At 44.5% G+C, this 17386-nt stretch overlaps 1 protein-coding gene across 1 annotated transcript in view; it reads left to right on the plus strand.

Moving 5' to 3' along the window:
- Positions 1-220: 220 nt before the first annotated feature.
- EML6 (EMAP like 6) overlaps positions 221-17386 on the plus strand; it is a 297135-nt gene continuing 279969 nt past the window's right edge. Inside the window, exon 1 of the mRNA XM_062209442.1 lies at positions 221-417. Within this exon, the coding sequence (XP_062065426.1) occupies positions 221-417 (197 nt within the window). The remainder of the gene's footprint in view (positions 418-17386) is intronic.

The raw sequence follows: 17386 nt of genomic DNA on the forward strand, positions 1-17386 counted from the left end.
GGCTCTGGCGGCCGCGCACCGGCGGTGGCGGCGGCGGCTCGTCTCCCGCGGCGGCGGCGGATGATGGTGGCGGCCGGCGCGCTGGGCTGTGCCTGTGCGTCGCCGCGGAAATCAGCGCCCGGCGCTGCACCCTGAGACCCTGCAGGTCCGCCGCAGCCCAGCCTGGGCGAGGACAGAGCCCGCGCGCAGGGGGCCGGGGGGCGAGTGGGGTCGGCGTATCATGGCGGATCGGACAGCTCCCAGTTGCCAGCTCCGGCTGGAGTGGGTGTACGGGTACCGGGGCCACCAGTGCCGCAACAACCTGTACTACACGGCTGGCAAGGAGGTGGTCTACTTTGTGGCTGGGGTCGGGGTGGTGTACAACACCCGCGAGCACAGCCAGAAATTCTTCTTGGGACACAACGACGACATTATCAGGTAAGGGGTGGGGAGAGGAGGGTGGCCGGGTGGGGAGAAGGATGCCCAGCCGGGCTTTCCCAGGGTCAGACCCGGCGGCAGCCCCGTGGAATAAAGGATCCCTGGAGTCGCAGGGAATTACAGAGGATTGCTGATTCTGGGGCTGGAGCAGAGAGAGCACAGGGGGTGCAGGTGGGGAGGGAAAGGTCTCTTTTCCCTTTATCTCTCCGGACGCCTTTTAAATCTCCAAGGAGTTGAGTGTTCTGATGCTTTGTAGTGTTTGGTTCCTGCTACAAGTGGAAGGAACCCAGTAACTATGAAGCACTTCTTCCTTCCCTAGGTAAATGGTGGGACCAATAGCCTAAACAGTGGGTCTCATTTTTTGGAAGCTCTTTGGTAGCTTCCTCAGCACACAAGAGGATTTATAAAACAAAACAAAAAACGAAACAGAAATTTCGCTACAGGTAATCTGGAATCTTCATCCCAGGTGCTTCCCACCTGGGGAGTTTCTGCATGGGTAGGGAGTTTGCTCTCTGATGTTTCACTTGGCAGTGTTTGAATGCCCGAAGAATATTGGTAGACTAAATGGACGCTTCCACAACGTCGTGAAGGTTATAAAAGGCTGGCAGCTGCTGGACCACAAAGTCCTATCAACCAGCCCGCGGAATGACCAACATCTGGTGGCTGATGGTCTAAGACTGGCAGATGGGAGAACTCCACGGGTAGAAGAGCCATTTTAGGGGCCCTCCCTATTAAATACAGTGGGGGCATGTTCTGATTCCTGGCCCTGTTCTCTCTTCTTTGGACCAGACCTGTTTCCCTCCAGCACTTGTCAGCTTCCTGTGTGACTAAACAAGGTGTGGTCCAGATGCTGTACACAGGGACTCTGCAGCAGCCTTTGGCAGTTAAGGAAGATGTCCATGATAGGGAGGCTTAGGGCTCAGGGAAAATGAATTGCTGAAGGTGGACCACAACTGAAAGACCATATTTGTGCCTTCCAAAGTTGTGTATTTCATTGGTATAGAACAGCTTCTGTTGCCTTTTCAGAATATTGCCATTTCTGCTCTAAATTTGCCTTTCCCAGTGAAATAACTGGGTATGTGGTATAACAGCAACAATCCTAGTTTCTTGGTGGGGAGAGTGACTTAAAAGATCAGCCCTAGCCCCACCCCACCCCCAAGTGTCATGCTCCTATTCCACAACCTTTTTTTTCCCCCACTGAGACTTCAAGTGGAAAAATTATTACAGACGTTAAGAACTTAATATTAAAAATATCTTACTGTACTAATATTTTTAAAGACTTCTTGACTTTCAGAAGATAAAGATTTTAAACACTGGGAACTAATGTCCTCAAGATGTGGTGAAACTGACATGTAAAACTTTCTTCATGTCAAGTAAGGCAAAAAAGTCCTTTTTTCCCTCCTTGGTGTGGCAGTGGTTGTGATTGGGGCATCCTTGCTTGGTTCTGTCCTGCAGATTTTGCTTCTCTAATTGCCAGGCTGATTATTAAAGTCACAGGTGCAAATGATTAATAGTGACGCATGAAAAGGTTAGGTGTTTAAAGACTGAAGCCCATTCTGTTTTTGTGTTGTCTGTCCTCATGCAGTGCTTTCCATTACAACATCAGAATAAGACGTAGTCCTTTGGGGGAAGAGAGACTGACAATAACAGAAAATTCCTTGGGGTTAAAAATTAACAAGACTGTTCACTGAACTACTTTGAGGATTTGAACTCTTAATCCTAATTTTTAATAGGGAAAAATTAAATGCACTGTGGCAGCTGGAGGTGGGAAAAGGGTGGAGTTGCAGTAAACCGTTGTTTTGACAGGCAGCTGGGCTAGTGGGACTGTGATGCTCTGGCTTGGGTGCTTAAAGAAACACTCAGATTTGAAGAGAAGGTGAATGAAGTTGTTTGTGTAGCTGGGTTTGCAGGGTGCTCAGTTGATGGACAAAGGAAGATAGATGGTTTCTCATCTGGTCTGCTTGTTAAAGTAGTTATCTCTTTGTGTTGGATAGTGGCAGTAATAAGCCTGACTTCAGAAAACAGACTTTATTCTATATTCTCCATGATATTTGGTTGGGTGTGAGTTTGTATAGGTGAACAGAGTTCTTTAATATCCATGTGTGTCTTGGTATATAGGAATTAAATTAAGTCCAATGGGTTAAAAAAACCACAAACCACAGATCATTATGTAATTAAGAACTATAAAATTGGGATGTTTGTGCTGTTATTTTGCTTTATTTTATATCTGTAAGTGTATCTGGTGAAGGCAGTACACAAACCACAGGGTGCAATTATTTATGAATTTTAACTCATTTTTTTATATCCCAGAAATCAAATATTTACTTGAAATACTGAAGCTTATCATTGAATGGGGAGAACTACTTGCAGAAAAAAATTATGGAATCATTTGGAGCATTAACATTTCCAACTCTTGATTCCATCAGATGAGGTATTTGTCATAGGTAATTGTCCACTTGGTTCTTAGCTTTTGCATTAGCTTGAAAGATGTACTCATATGCATACATTTTCTACTGCTTTTTTTTTTTTGTGCTGCTTTTCCTGCAATATTAACTAAAAAGCAGCCCAACAAATATTGATAATACGTTCCAGTTTATTAAACCATGTGATCTCTGAGATCATGATGAACCTTCCTAATAACATGGGATTTGGCAGAGCTCATTAGAGCTCAGCACATCTCAGCATATGTGTCCTCCTGCTTTGATGGACTACATGTGTAAGGCAGATTTTTAAAAACGTTTATTTATGTGAGACATAATGTGATTTATTGGCTGTGGAGGCTGAGTTTTATTTCTTGAATGATTGCCTTTTGATAGATACAGCAGATTAGACCATGAGGCCATATGTTAGCTATGATAACATGGGGCAGGTGAATACTTAAAACCCTGCTATGGGGCTAACAACAGGGAGTAATAGAGTCTGCAATGATTACGAACTTGGTTTGTCGGGAAGCAGAACGTACACAGAATGGGAGCGAATGAAAGCAAAGGTCATGAACACATTTGTTCTCTGTACCTCCCTTCTGCCTCCACGGTCCCTCCAGCTGAGGCATTTAGCCCTTCGGCCTGAATCCTTACAGACCTCCCAGCTCCATTGTCTTCCCCCATGTTTTATCTGCAATGCTGTTTGAGGGGAAAGTGCCCACACTTGCTGTGAGACCCACTCTGCTATTTATTCGAGGAGGAGTTTGAGTGAGTGGCTTGGCCTCGGAGGGCATTGTTTATCTGTGAAATGGCAGTGATAATATCTAAATCACAGAGTTGTTGTTAGCCATCGGAAGTGCTATATGCAAAGAAAGGATGTAGTGTAGGCCCGGGTTTAGTTGGTGCTTGGGAAATATTCTTAGTTGTGCTAGTAGTAGCACATACCAAAACATATCAAAAACAAAACAGTGATTCCTCATTATCCATGGGCAGAAGGCCAGATTCTGTAGTTTTCCATTCTCTCTGGACCTAACCTACTGTTCTACCCTTATTTCTCTTTTAAAAAATGTCATAAGGTTTTTGCTTCCCAAATGCCACAAATGCAATCACTCTGTTCTTCCCTGCTTCATACTGGAGTGATTTATGTTCTCTGTACCCCATCTTCCTCTGTCTACCTTCATCCTACAAATGGCATAGCAGTAGGAGCATGGGCTCTGGTGTTCCACAGACCTGGAATCACAGAGTTGGAATCTAGCTCTGCTACAGTTGTTGAGTTTACTGAATCTCTGTGAGTCTTAGCCATCTCATCAGTGACATAGCTTCTCACTTATGAAATGAGACATTACGGCTACTGTAGTTTGTTGTAGAGATTATATACAAGGTGCCCCACAGTGTTTGGCAAACGCTAAGTGCCCGCCACGGGGGGCCTGTTTGTATCCACATCCCGCAGGGCCCCAGCTGCTTCAGTCTCACCTCTCCCATGACACACTTTGCCAGTCACAAATGAAGAGACGCCCCCCCCCAAAGTTTTGCATATTTAGTGCCCAGAGTGGCTCATGTCATATGTATCATTCTTTAAAGATTTATTTTATTTATTTGAAAGGTAGAATGTCAAAGAGTGAGAAATAGAGATCTTTCATTGGCTAGTTCACTCCCTAAATGGCTGCAACAGTGGGCTGAGCCAGGTTGAATCCAGGAATCAGGAACTCCATCTGGGTCTCCCACATGGGTGCAGGGGTCCAAGGACTTGGAGCATCTTCTACTGCTTTCTCAGGCACATTAGCATGGAGCCAGATCCAAAGTGGAGCAGCTGGGCCTCTAGCCAGCACTCTGATAGGGGATTCCAGTGTGGCAACTGGAGGCTTACCCCGATGCTCCAAATACCTGGCCCTAATATATGTGATTTAGGGCCATTTTCCATTCTGAAAATTTTCATTTGTTAAGTTTTTGTGAGGTTCTTCAGACTGAAAATCTTAACATAAGCAGAACTAACGTTTTCTGAGTGCTCAGAGCTAAATAAATGTACACATTTCTCTAATCTATGTACTCAGCAACCCCGTGCAGAAGGGGTTGTCGTTCACCAGGTCACTGAGGAGGCAGCTGAGGTACCATGAAGTTAGGGGTCACTTGCTAGAAGAATGTAGCATGGGGTTTGGAGCCCCAATCAGACTGACCCCAAAGTGCAAAGCTGTTGCTGCACTGCTTTATGGCTTCTGATTTTCTTTAGTTTCCATGGTTCCTGCTACTGTGCCTTGTTCCCTATCAGAACCTGGTATACTTGTTTTCCTTTGTGGCTCTATTTATTCTCTGTTGATCTATAAATCCTGGGCTTTATTAAGGATATCTGAAGCAGATCCACAGAACTCAGTGTAGAAATGGAAGCATGCTCAAGCCCACTTTAGGATCGTCACCAGCTTTGAAACAATGACCTGAAACAGGGGTCTGCTACAGATGTTTAGTTGAAAAAAAAATTGAAGTCTCCATTGTGATGTGGCTGAAATAATCTAGTGTTGCAAATGCAATTAAACTTGGTGGATTGGAAGAGAGGGGTCTAAGATCACAGTTGGGCTTGGAGTGTCGATTAAGCAGGTCCACATGAAGGCCTGGAGATGTGATTGTGTGTTTTGTAGTCCCATGGCCAGTTTGAGTAAGGGAAACATGGAGGCAAATCCATATTGAACTGACTGCCTGGCCTGTATCCAGAGACTTGAATGTCATCTCATTGAGCCCTTGCTCCCACCCCAGCTCTAAGGACAGTCTCCTCATCTTTTAGACATGGCACCAAGAGGGAGAGGATTAGACAAAGTCACTCAGTGGTGTTATCCCACTGTTCACTGGATTCCAGTTACTCTGTGCACTGGCAAGAGTATGAAGGAAAAGTGCTTCTTAAAATTATTTATTAGGAAGAGAGGAGCGAGCGCGAGAGCAAGGAGAGAAAGAGAGATGGACAGACACAGAAGGATCTCCTGTCTCCTTCATCACTCTCCAATTACCCGTGACAGCCAAGACAAGGCCGTGATGAAGCTGGGAACCAGGAACTCAGTCTAATTCTCCCATGTGGATCTAAGCACTTGAACCATCACCTGCTTCCTCCCATGGTGCACATTACCAAGAAGCTGGAATCAAGAATGGAGCAAGGATCTGAACTTAAGTACTCTGAGAAAGGATCCAGGTGTCCCAAGCAGGGTCTTAGCCACTAGGCCAAATGTGTACCTCTGAAGTGGAAGCTTTTGGTGGAAACTTACCATAGTTATTAATAAGTTGTAGTTTTATTTGGGGATTTTTATTGTCTAAGTAGCATGTGTCTGATTCTTTGTCATTTGTTTATTCATCAAAAGCTCACTTTATATCTGTGATGTACCAGGTTCAGAGGGTGTAGAGGTGAGTGTGCTAGTTCTTACCCCTCTGAAGCTTAGGTTCTTGTTAGAGAGACTGACAATGAGTGCAAAAGAAAACAAGGTCGATATAGGTGGAGATCAGTGCTAAGAAGGGAGTAATCATAGAGAGGAACTGGGTTGGGAGGGGGTATGGGAACTACCTTAGACAGGGTTTCTGGAGCACCCCTCTAGGGAGATGGTATTGAAGGTAAAAGCTGGAGGATGAGAAGTAGCAAACAGGTGAAGATGTGATGCCAGAGGAGAGGCACCAGGATGGGGAGGAAGTTGGTGTGCCCAGCATTCTGGTATAGATACTCAGAGAAAGACCAAGGTCATCATTCTCATCCAGGTCACGAATGCCTCATGGGTTTTGATACCATATGTCCTAGATTTCCCAGGACAGTCACAAATAATCCCATTTAACATTGTCATGGGTATGCTTGTTCGTGTCACACCATAGATCTCAATTTTTAAAAAAGTCATTCTTTTAAAATTTATTTATTTTCCTTTTTTTCTGATTTTAAAGGCTGAGAGACAGAGACAGAGAGATACAGATAGGGAGAGATCTTTCATCTGATTGTTTACTTCTCAGATGCCCACAACAGCCTGGCTAGGCCACACTAAAGCCAACAGCCCAGAACTCAATCTGAGTCTCCCATGAGGGTGGCAGGGACCCACACACTGAGCCATCACTTTCTGCCCCACAGGATGTGCGTTAGCAGGAGGCTGGAAGAGGAAGCAGGCGCCGGTTCAAGTCCCCGGCTGCTCCACTTCCGATCTAGCTCTCTGTTGTGGCCTGGGAGTGCAGTACAAGATGGCCCAGGTTGGTCCTTGGGCCCCTGCACCTGCATGGGAGACCTGGAGGAAGCTCCTGGCTCCTGGCTTCAGATCGGCACAGCTCCAGCTGTTGCGGCCAACTGGGGAGTGAACCAGCGGATAGAAGACCTCCTCCAACCCCACCTCTCCTTCTCTCCCTATGTAACTCTGACTTTCAAAGAAATAAATAAATCTTTGTGCATTTTGTTTGTATGTTTCAGATCCCAGTAGACCAGCATTTTTATCAACCTGAAAGATATTGCAAGTTAGTGAAAGAGACTTTAAATAACATATGTATGTATAAATGATACTTCTGTTTATAAAATTCTTAAATTGAACACAGTCCATTATTTTCACTAAATTGGCACCAACTTCAGTGTTCTTTTGTCTCCAGAAAGCACCAAGCAGGCACTGGCAAGAATAAGTTCAGGAGATGGCACAGTGGAAGAGTGTGTTCATACTGTTTGTGTGGACTTATATTTTCTAGTCTCTAGGGCATCTACATCAGAGTGGAATTGCTGGGTCATATTAGTAACTCTATGTTTAATTTTTTTTGGAGCACTAACAAACTGTCTTCCAAAGCAGCCATGCAATTTTATTTCCATCAGCAATATATGAGAGTTCTGGTTCTTCTCAACCTTGCCAGGATTTTGTTGTTCATCTTTTTTTTTTTTTTTATTTATTGTAGCTACCCTACTAGCTGTGAAGTCACATTCATTGTGCTTTTAATTTGCATTTCCCTAATGACTACTGACACTGATTATCTATTTTCATAAACTTACTGGCCTTTTATGTATCTTCTTTGGAGAAATGCACATTTTTTTTTAATTTTTTTTTTTTTTTTATTTTTGACAGGCAGAGTGGACAGTGAGAGAGAGAGAGAAAGGTCTTCCTTTTTGCCGTTGGTTCACCCTCCAATGGCCGCCGCGGCTGGCTCGCTGTGGCCTGCGCACCGTGCTGATCCGATGGCAGGAGCCAGGTGCTTCTCCTGGTCTCCCATGGGGTGCAGGGCCCAAGGACCTGGGCCATCCTCCACTGCACTCCCGGGCCATGGCAGAGAGCTGGACTGGAAGAGGAACAACTGGGACAGAATCTGGCGCCTCGACTGGGACTAGAACCCAGGGTGCTGGTGCTGCAGGTGGAGGATTAGCCTAGTGAGCCGTGGCACCAGCCAGTTTCCTGCTTCTTAAAGATGAATTGGGACACTTCAACTTTGATGCTGAAGGCAGATCTACTGAACTAGCTGAGGGGGATGGAGTGGAAAGCAGGGGGAAGTATGAAAGAGGATGGTCTTTGACCTCAGCCTTTTATTACTTCTTTCTTTTCTTCTCTCAAAGAGAGGCAGGCATCTAGATGTCCTCACCCCAGAAGTTGATGGATTTTGGGATCTCCCACTAGTCCCAGCCACTCCCTTTCCCATCAGCATGAAGGAGGGGAATGACAGGCCAGCTCTACCTCCCAGAGATGAAAACAGCTCTCTCTGGATTGGTTGTAAGTAAGGAGTCTGGCCAGAAAATTATTCTAATGGTCTTGAGAATTATTCTAAAGCATGAGTCTTCTTTTTTAAAAAACTTAACTGCAGTTTAGTAATGTCATTGTAATATTATTCTGTGTTCATCATGAATTTATTTTATGGGTCAGAATAAAACAGACCCACAAATGATGGAATATCTTCCAGGTAAGGGATTATTAGTTGCAAGAAACCAGAACTTTCCAAAAGAGCCACAGTTAAGGAGAGGACCATAAGGTGACAAGAGAATCTTTTGGAAGTCAGCTATAGGGAGTGATCCTGGCCTCTAGTTTTCTCCTACTTCTTTCTCTTGCAAGTGTCCCCATGAACGATGGGGATTCACATCTCTGCTTGTCTCTCTATACTATGTGCTTCCGTTTTCTGCATCTTCAGATTGATTGTTTGACTCAGTAGTCTTTGTACGTGACCACCCTGATAAAAATCCATCCCAGCCCCTCCATACACATGACTGCCCAACTTTGTTCTGCAAATCCAGCTGAATCAGTTTTTTGAGTCTTAATTCCAAATTTCCAGAGAGAGAATGTAATTGACTTAGCATAGGTCAGAATGTATGCTCAGTTCTATCAGTATTTCAAGGGGCTGCCTCTTTAAGGAGGATAATTTTTTCTAAAGCTTTTTTTTTTTAAAAATTTTATTTGAAAGTCACAGTTACACAGAGAGAGGAGAGGCAGAGAGAGAGAGAGAGAGAGAGAGAGAGAGAGAGGTCTTCCATCAGCTGGTTCACTCCCCAGATGGCTGGAACTGAGCCCATCCGAAGCCAGGAGCCAGGAACTTCCTCTGGGTCTCCCACGCTGGTGCAGGGGCCCATATACTTGGGTCATCTTCTTCTGCTTTTCCAGGCCACGGCAGAGAGCTGGATGGGAGGAGGAGCAGCCAGGTCTCGAACCGGCGCCCATGTGGGATGCTGGCACTGCAGGCGGCGGCTTCACCCGCTATGCCACAGTGCCAGCCCCTAAGGAAGATAATTTAATAAAAGAGATAAGGACCGAGATGAAGTGAATGACAAGTGTGCTACATGAGGTAGACTAGAAGAGGAGGAGGCAGGTGATTTCTTGCTCATTGGAAAGAGGACAGTAATGAGAAATACTGAGTTGAGGCCAAGAAAAGCTAAGGGAGGATGGGCATTGTGATGCAGCAGGTTCAAGTGCTGCTCGGGACACCCACATCCGTATCACATGCTGTGTGCCTTGTTTGATCCTGGGTACTCCTGTCCTAATCAGCTTCCTGCTGGTGCATCCTGGCAGGCAGCAAATGATGACCCAAATGAAACCCAGCTCCTGGCTTCAGCCTGGCCCAGCACTGGCAGTTGTGGGCATTTGACAAATGAACCAGTGGATGGATGATCTTCCTCCTTTCTCTGCCACTTTCTTTCAAGTAGATGAAATTAAATAATTTTTTTAAGAAAATAAAAGGTAAGTAAAAGTATATTAGCAGGGCTAAAATTCAAAATAGTGGCGATTAAATATATCATGGAATTTTCAGTTCTAAGTTGAGGCTGTGCCAGGGTGCCTCTGAGGGGTTCTGGCTCATCTTTGCACATGTCATTTTGGATGACTAAAGTGATACCTTACTTCTGCACTTAAATAGTCCTTCATTTCCTTCAAATTCAGAAGTACAACTGTTGTCTCTTCTGAAGCCTTATCTGACTCAAGACTATCTTGGGCCCTCCTTTCTCTGTGTGTCCAAACCTCCCTGCAAGTTCTTCCCTTATAAATCATTGCATCGTGTTGCATTTGTTGGCCTTTGCATCTCTCCACTTGATTTGAATTCCATGTATGTATCTTCATGCTTAATCCCTTTTCGGGGGTATATACGTATATACATATATATCGTGTATATATATATATATTTATATCTTAAATTACTTGGAAGGAGCAAGATGTGAAATAGTGGTAAGATTTCTCAGAACTCATTTTATACTTACTTTATATAGAGAAAATCTTGAAATTATTGTAAGCTGGTATTGAGAGACAAATGTCAGAATCTTTTTTTTTTTTTTTTTAAGATTTTATTTTACTTATTTGAGAGGCAGAGTTACAGACAGAGAAAGGAAGAGACACAGAGAGAGGTCTTCCATCGACTGGTTCACTCTCCCAATGGCCTCAATGGCCGGAGCTGGGCTGATCCCCAGCCAGGAGCCAGGAGCTTCTTCCAGGTCTTCCACATGGGTGCAGGGGCCCAAGCAGTTGCACCACCTTCCACTGCTTTCCCAGGCCATAGTACAGAACTGGATAGGAAGTGTAGCAGCTGGGACTTGAACCTATCCCCATATGGGATGCTGGCGCTGTAGGCAGAGGCTTAACCTACTATGTCACAGCGCCAGTCCTGGGATTCAGAATCTTTTATTTATTTATTTATTTAATTAATTATTTGACAGAGTTAGACAGTGAGAGAGAGAGACAGAGAGAAATGTCTTCCTTCCATTGTTTCACCCCCGAAATGGCCGCTATGGCCGGAGCTACGCTGATCCAAAGCCAGGAGCCAGGTGCCTCCTGGTGTCCCACGCGGGTGCAGGGGCCCAAGCACTTGGGCCATCCTCCACTGCCCTCCCGGGCCACAGCAGAGAGCTGGACTGGAAGAGGAGCCACTGCGACCAGAACCTGGCGCCCATATGGGATGCTGGCGCTGCAGGCGGATGATTAACCAAGTGAGCCACAGCACTGGCCCCATGGGATTCAGAATCTTTTAAAAAAAAGTGTGGATGGTGATAATGATGGATTACTGCCGTGCTTGTACATCAGACATCAAGTTCCATTTGCTGTCTTCCTTCTGCTCTGCTGGTCTAGCTGGAAAATAAAACCATCGTGGACATAATGTTTCCTGTTGATATATGACCATGGGCCATGGAATGAGACATTCCTTTTGAATGACTTGTGTTTATGATTTTTTGACTGTATTATAAGGAAAGGTTGATTTGCATCACTTTCAATTTAGGGGACATTGGTTTTTAAGCAACATTTGAAAATGTGTGGATGTTTGTAAGAGGGAAACGAGGTCCAGATGTCTGCAGAGGTTTAAGAAGGCACCTGCAGTTCTAAATAAAATTTGAGTGTTCCTTGGATTAGAAGAGTTTCATTTTGCCTAAAGATAGAGAAGTAGGATTTTAAGGTGGGCCTCTGAGAAGCGACTTTTGAGGGATGGAGAGTAGTTTGGCAGGTGGCAGAAAGGAAGTAGTAGTAGGGGAAGCAGGGATTGCCTTGGGGGGGAGCAGCTTGAGCAAAGACTCACGGCCTTAAAGGGGGAAATTCCCTCACCAAAGGGTGAGTAGCTCAGTGTTGCTGGATTGAAAGGTGTGTGAGGGGTGTATTGTGGGAGATGATGCTGGATAAGTGGGCTGGGGCTAGGTCACTGAGGGATTTATACACTCGGCCACAGGTTGTAGGGGCCAATGAGAGGGTTTAAGCAGGGTAAGACAAGTTCCTGACCTTTAACATCAGAGATTAGTTTTGGCTAATGTTTGTACTTTTGAAAGGAATGACATGGTATACAATCTTCTGTGTCTGGCTCTTTTAAAAAACTTTTCATTTTATTTATTTGACAGACAGAATGAAGAGGCAGACAGACACAGAGAACTCCCATCTGGTAGTTCATTCCCCAAATGCATACAACAACCATGGCTGGGCCAGGCCAGAGTCAGGATCTGGAAACTCAGTCCAGGTCTCCCATATGGATGGCAGGGATCCAACTACTTGATCCATCACCTGCTGCCTCCCAAGGTACACATTAGAAAGGAAGCTAAAAGCAAGAGTGCAGCCTGGACCAAGACACAGACTCTGATACAGGATGCAAGGATCTCAAGTGGTATCTTAACCCCAGGCCAAATGCCTACCCTGTATGTGGCTCTTTTTAATTATTAACATCTTCATGAGCTTTATCTGGGTTTCCACGTTTGTTCTAAGTTCTGTATTTTCATTGTGTAGAAATACCATCATTTATTTGTAAATTCTACTATTGATGAGCATGGTTTTCAGTTTCATTCTAGTAAAATGAACATACATATGTATGTACATGTATGTACAATTTCACTCAGAAGTGGTATTTCTGGGTCATGGGCTTCACATATAATCTGCTTTGCTAGGTAAGTGTCATGTAGTTTTCCACAGTGGTTTTATCAATTTATGTTCGTACCATCACATTATATTTTTTTGTAATGTATGAAGTAAAATAAATAGGGTTACACAGAAAATAATCCTTTTGAAATATAATTTTAAAATATTTTATTATATAGTAATGTACTGAATGTGCTTCTTTATTAACAAACACAATTAAAAGGTCTGTCAAGTCTAAGAAATGCTGTGATTTCAAACTGAAGATGATTATACCTGATGTTTGAGGCATCTCCACAACTTTAATGTGATATGAAAATACCTGTGATTTTACTATAGCTTTTTTATTTTGCCTACCTTCTGGGAGACAGGAAATATTGAAGTCTGTTACAAGTCAGTGAAAAGAAAGGTGTAATTTTTAGCCCGCCTAAGCTTATAAACCTTCCTGAATTCTATGAAGGGGTACTAGGACCCCTAGGTCAAGAACTCCTGGCTTAGAAAAACAAACATGACTAACCACAGAAATTTCTTGATTGTTTACTATGTACCATATACCATGTGAGGCATTGGGAACCCAACAATGGACAATGTGAATCTGTTCTCAAGGAGTGTCTAATCGTGTAGCCAAGACTCAACAAACACAAGCGGCTAGATACAGTGTGCTCAGTGTATGGGAGTTAGCCCAAGGTAAATGGGTGCTTCAGAATATGTATAACCTGACCCATTCACTGGAGGGGAGTAGTGGTCAGAGAAGGCTTTCCAGAATGAGGAACATTATTAGATATAGGCTCTGAACTTGGCCCTCTGGCTGCAGGGTGGATATTATATCAGACAAAGTCTGGAGGCATTTAAATTAATCCAGGTGGGAGACAATTATGGTAATACACAAGGAAGACAATGAATATAATATTCTGGAGATTGTGGGTCCCTGGTGACTGAATATAAGTGGCAAAGGAGGATGGGGACAGCAAGAAGGGAGATGTAAGGTAATGATCAAGTTTCTGACATGGTCACCTGGTTGGATGGTGGTTATCATTCACTGAAATAGAACGAAGGCAGGTTGTTCAAGATCAATGGGAGATGCGTTTAGCTTTTGGCATATTTAGATTGAGGTGTTTGTGAGACATCCAAGAAGTGGCTATGCTTTTGTATGAGTATCTTGTTCAGGAGAGAGCGTGGGAGTTGCAGTATGTATGTAGGAGTGGGTGAGATAACCCAGACAACCAAGGGAGGGGAGGGGAGGAGAGGCCAGGGTCAGCAATTAAGGAAGATCAACTTTTTTAAAAAAAGAATTATTTATTTATTTGAGAGGTAGAGTTACAGATAGAGGGAGAGACAGAGAGAAAGATCTTCCATCCACTGTTTCATGCCCCAAATGAGTTGGGCCTATCTGAAGGCAGGAGCTTGGAGCTTCTTCCAGGTCTCCCACGTGGGTGCAGGGGCCTGAGCACTTGGGCTATCTTCCACTGCTTTCCCAGGCCATTAACAGGGAGCTGGATCAGAAATGGAGCAGCTGGGACTCGAACTGTAGGCTTAGCCTACTATGCCACAGCGCTGGCTCAGAAAAAGATTAGCTTTTAAAGAGACCAGCAGATAAAGAGGTCCTTGCATACAATGGGGATGCTTACAGAGATATGAAATAAACCAGGAAAGTAGAACGTCCTGCAAACCAGAAGCCAAGAGGGTGTCAAGGAGGAGACTCTCCATAGTACCAATAAAGTAGACTACGGAGGAGTCTGGAGAGAGGACCAGGGGAGTTAGCGTTGAGGAGATCACTGAGGAGTTGCTTTTACATGTAAACACTAGGAAGATTATTTTTTGCTGGATTGGACTTTTATCTGGATTTTAAACTTTCTGTTATGGCAGTTCGAATGTCCAAGGGTCATTTCCTTTTAGCTTTACTTTCCTTCTTACAGCTCCTTTATACATTTTGCTCATGCTCCAGTGATTTTCATGCTGCAGTGGTAGTAGGCAGTCATCTCAGTTTAATGACTTTTATCTCCAGCAGACTCTAGCTTTTTTTTTTTTTTTTTTTTTGTACAATAGGAGATATTGTTAACAGACATTGCTTCCTGGTAAAAAGCCTTCCAGTCTATTTTTTTTGTGTGGTAGATATGAACACAATCACTTTGGGTGGGCCTTGTTTGTGTGAGAACCTGACCTGCTGACAATGAAACTGTCTTGCCTGGAGTGAAACTCCATTTCTAGTCCATATGATAAAAATATCATGGAAGAGATACAAATTCTACACTGTATTACAATTATTTTCTTTCCTGAATGTCACCTGCATTTTTATATCATCTGTGGGAGAAAAGTGAGAAGATACTTCAGTTAAGTAAACATGTGTTCAGTGCTGCGTGTGGAAATGAGAGTGTGTAGGCCTCAATGATAGTTATCCAGGCAGGAAGTGCTGAGTGCCTGGTCACTCCCTACCTTGTTTCATCTCCATTGTCCCGTCAGCCCCAAGTACACTTGACCTTGTCCTTTATATCTTAGTGCTTCTGCCTAGTTCACACCTCCATCAAGATTTCTTTGGGTGGTTACAGTGGCCTCCTAACAGGTCTGCTCACCTCTGCTGTCACTTCTCTGGTACACCCTCTGCTCAGAAACCTGGCTAGCCTTTCAGAAAATACAGATTCATGATCTCATGCCTAAGGATTTTGATTCAGTAGTTTGGGTATGAGGCCCCCAAATATGTATTTTTCATAAAAATTTCCCTTGGAAACACAGACCTAGATATATAAACAGATGGAGAGAGACAGACACATGTTTCCTTGTTCTGTCTGTGGAGAGGCCCAAGAAGCAATGACATATCACTCCAGGAACAACACACTGAGCACCCAGCATTGAGTTTCTCAGTACCATTCTCCATAAACACCCGAACTCTGGGTGAAAATGCCAATTCTAAGCCCAGGGCAGGGAAAGTGCACAATGGACCTGGAATAATTTCCTTTGCTAGGAAGTGCAGCAGTGCTCGAAGAACAAGGGAGATATTAAAATAATACAAGAGCCAATTTGAATGGACTGCAGTGGTCACATCTGGGGTAATTTTAGCATGAATTACAACCCATTGAATCAAGTAAGGCTCCATGCACCCACAGAAGCCTAAGGAACTCAGTGGGGAGAAGGGAGAGCTCTTCCTGTGTAGAAAGCCAGTTGTTCCATAGAGATGGGACGATGGAGTTAGATCAATGGGTGCTGGAACTGGTGGTGAGGGTTTGTTGAGAAACGTGCTATCTACGTTGTCCCTCACCTCAAGACACTTTACGATGGACAGGAGGTAGTCACAGTGGAATAACCTGGCATGGCAGCCTGACCAGACGTAGAGTTTGCATTCCCAATAATGGACAAATCAAGTCAGTAAAGGGAACAAAGAAGGCTTCTCCCAAGTGGCTTTAGGTTCTGGAATCCCTGCCCTGTGCTAGCGCTGGGTCTAGCCTTCTACGCACAGATGGGATCTGTTCCTGCCTTGCATAAAAACCCCTGCTGGCTCCACTGCCTCTGGAATGGGGCCCCAGCCTACCTCCTGCCATCACTGTTCCCTCCCCTACTTTGCTCCCATCACACCATGCCCTTGCAGTGACTCAGATAGTTTCCATCTGAATATGGTACCGCCCACTGCCCTGCTGCCTAGAATTCCCTCCTAGGTGTCTTGAGGGGTAGATCTGTGGACCACTTCAGTGCCACCACCTCTGTGAAGCTCTGCCTGATTTCTGCAGACAGAATAAAGCTCTTTGTTCTCCATACCCCTGCAGCATTTTCTCCACACCTCTCTGAGAGCACTTCTCACATTATGCTCTAGTCATCCCTCAGTATCAGTGGGGGCTTGGTTCCAGGACTCAGTGGATACTAAAAATCCCACAGGGTCCAATCCCTTATATAACATGGTGTGGTGTTTGCATGTAACCTATGTGCATCCTCCTGTAGTTCTAGATGCCTTACAATAACAATGCCATGTAAATGCTATGTAAGTAGTTATGATGCTGTGTTATTTGGGGAACAATGAGAAAAATATTCTGTACATGTTCATTATAGATGCAGTTTTTGTTTTCTGAATGGTTTTGATCCATGGCTGGTTGAATTTATGGATGTGGAATCCATGGACGTGGAGGGCCGACTGGGTCTTTGCATTTGTGTTTCTACCCGCTGCGTTCACCCAGGCTCCCAGCCCTTCTGTGTCCTAGAGACGTGAATGTAGGCAAAGCTGCGTGTCAGAGCGGTCAGCCCTGGGCTGCCATCTGATTCTACCTCTAATGACTTGTTCCCCAGCGTCTTTCTCTAGACCTCCACGTAGGTGACTGTGAGACTCTGAGTAAATGAAGTACATAAGGAGTTTGCAGAGTGAGCGGAAGTAGGACATGAAAGAGAAAGAAACCTCACTAGGCCTCAAGTAAGGCCTTTTATTTGTGTACACACATGTCCATACAAGTATTTTACAGATATTTTCCCCCTTAATCCTGCAGAATATCAGAGGTGCAGTCACATAGCTGGTAATTGACAGACTCGGCTTTGAATTCATTTCTTTTTTTTTTTTTTTAAGATTTATTTATTATTTGAAAGAGTTACACAGAGAGAGGAGAGGTAGAGATAGAGAGAGAAAAAAAGAGAGAGAGGTCCTCCATCCGCTGGTTCACTCCCCAGATGGCCGCAACAGCTGGAGCTGCGCCGATCCAAAGCCGGGAGCCAGGAGTTTCTTCTGGGTCTCCCACGTGGGTGCAGGGGCCCAAGGACTTGGGCCATCCTCTACTGCTTCCCAGGCCATAGCAGAGAGCTGGA

This window comes from Lepus europaeus, chromosome 13, assembly GCF_033115175.1.
Source record: "Lepus europaeus isolate LE1 chromosome 13, mLepTim1.pri, whole genome shotgun sequence".
Lineage (NCBI taxonomy): Eukaryota > Metazoa > Chordata > Mammalia > Lagomorpha > Leporidae > Lepus > Lepus europaeus.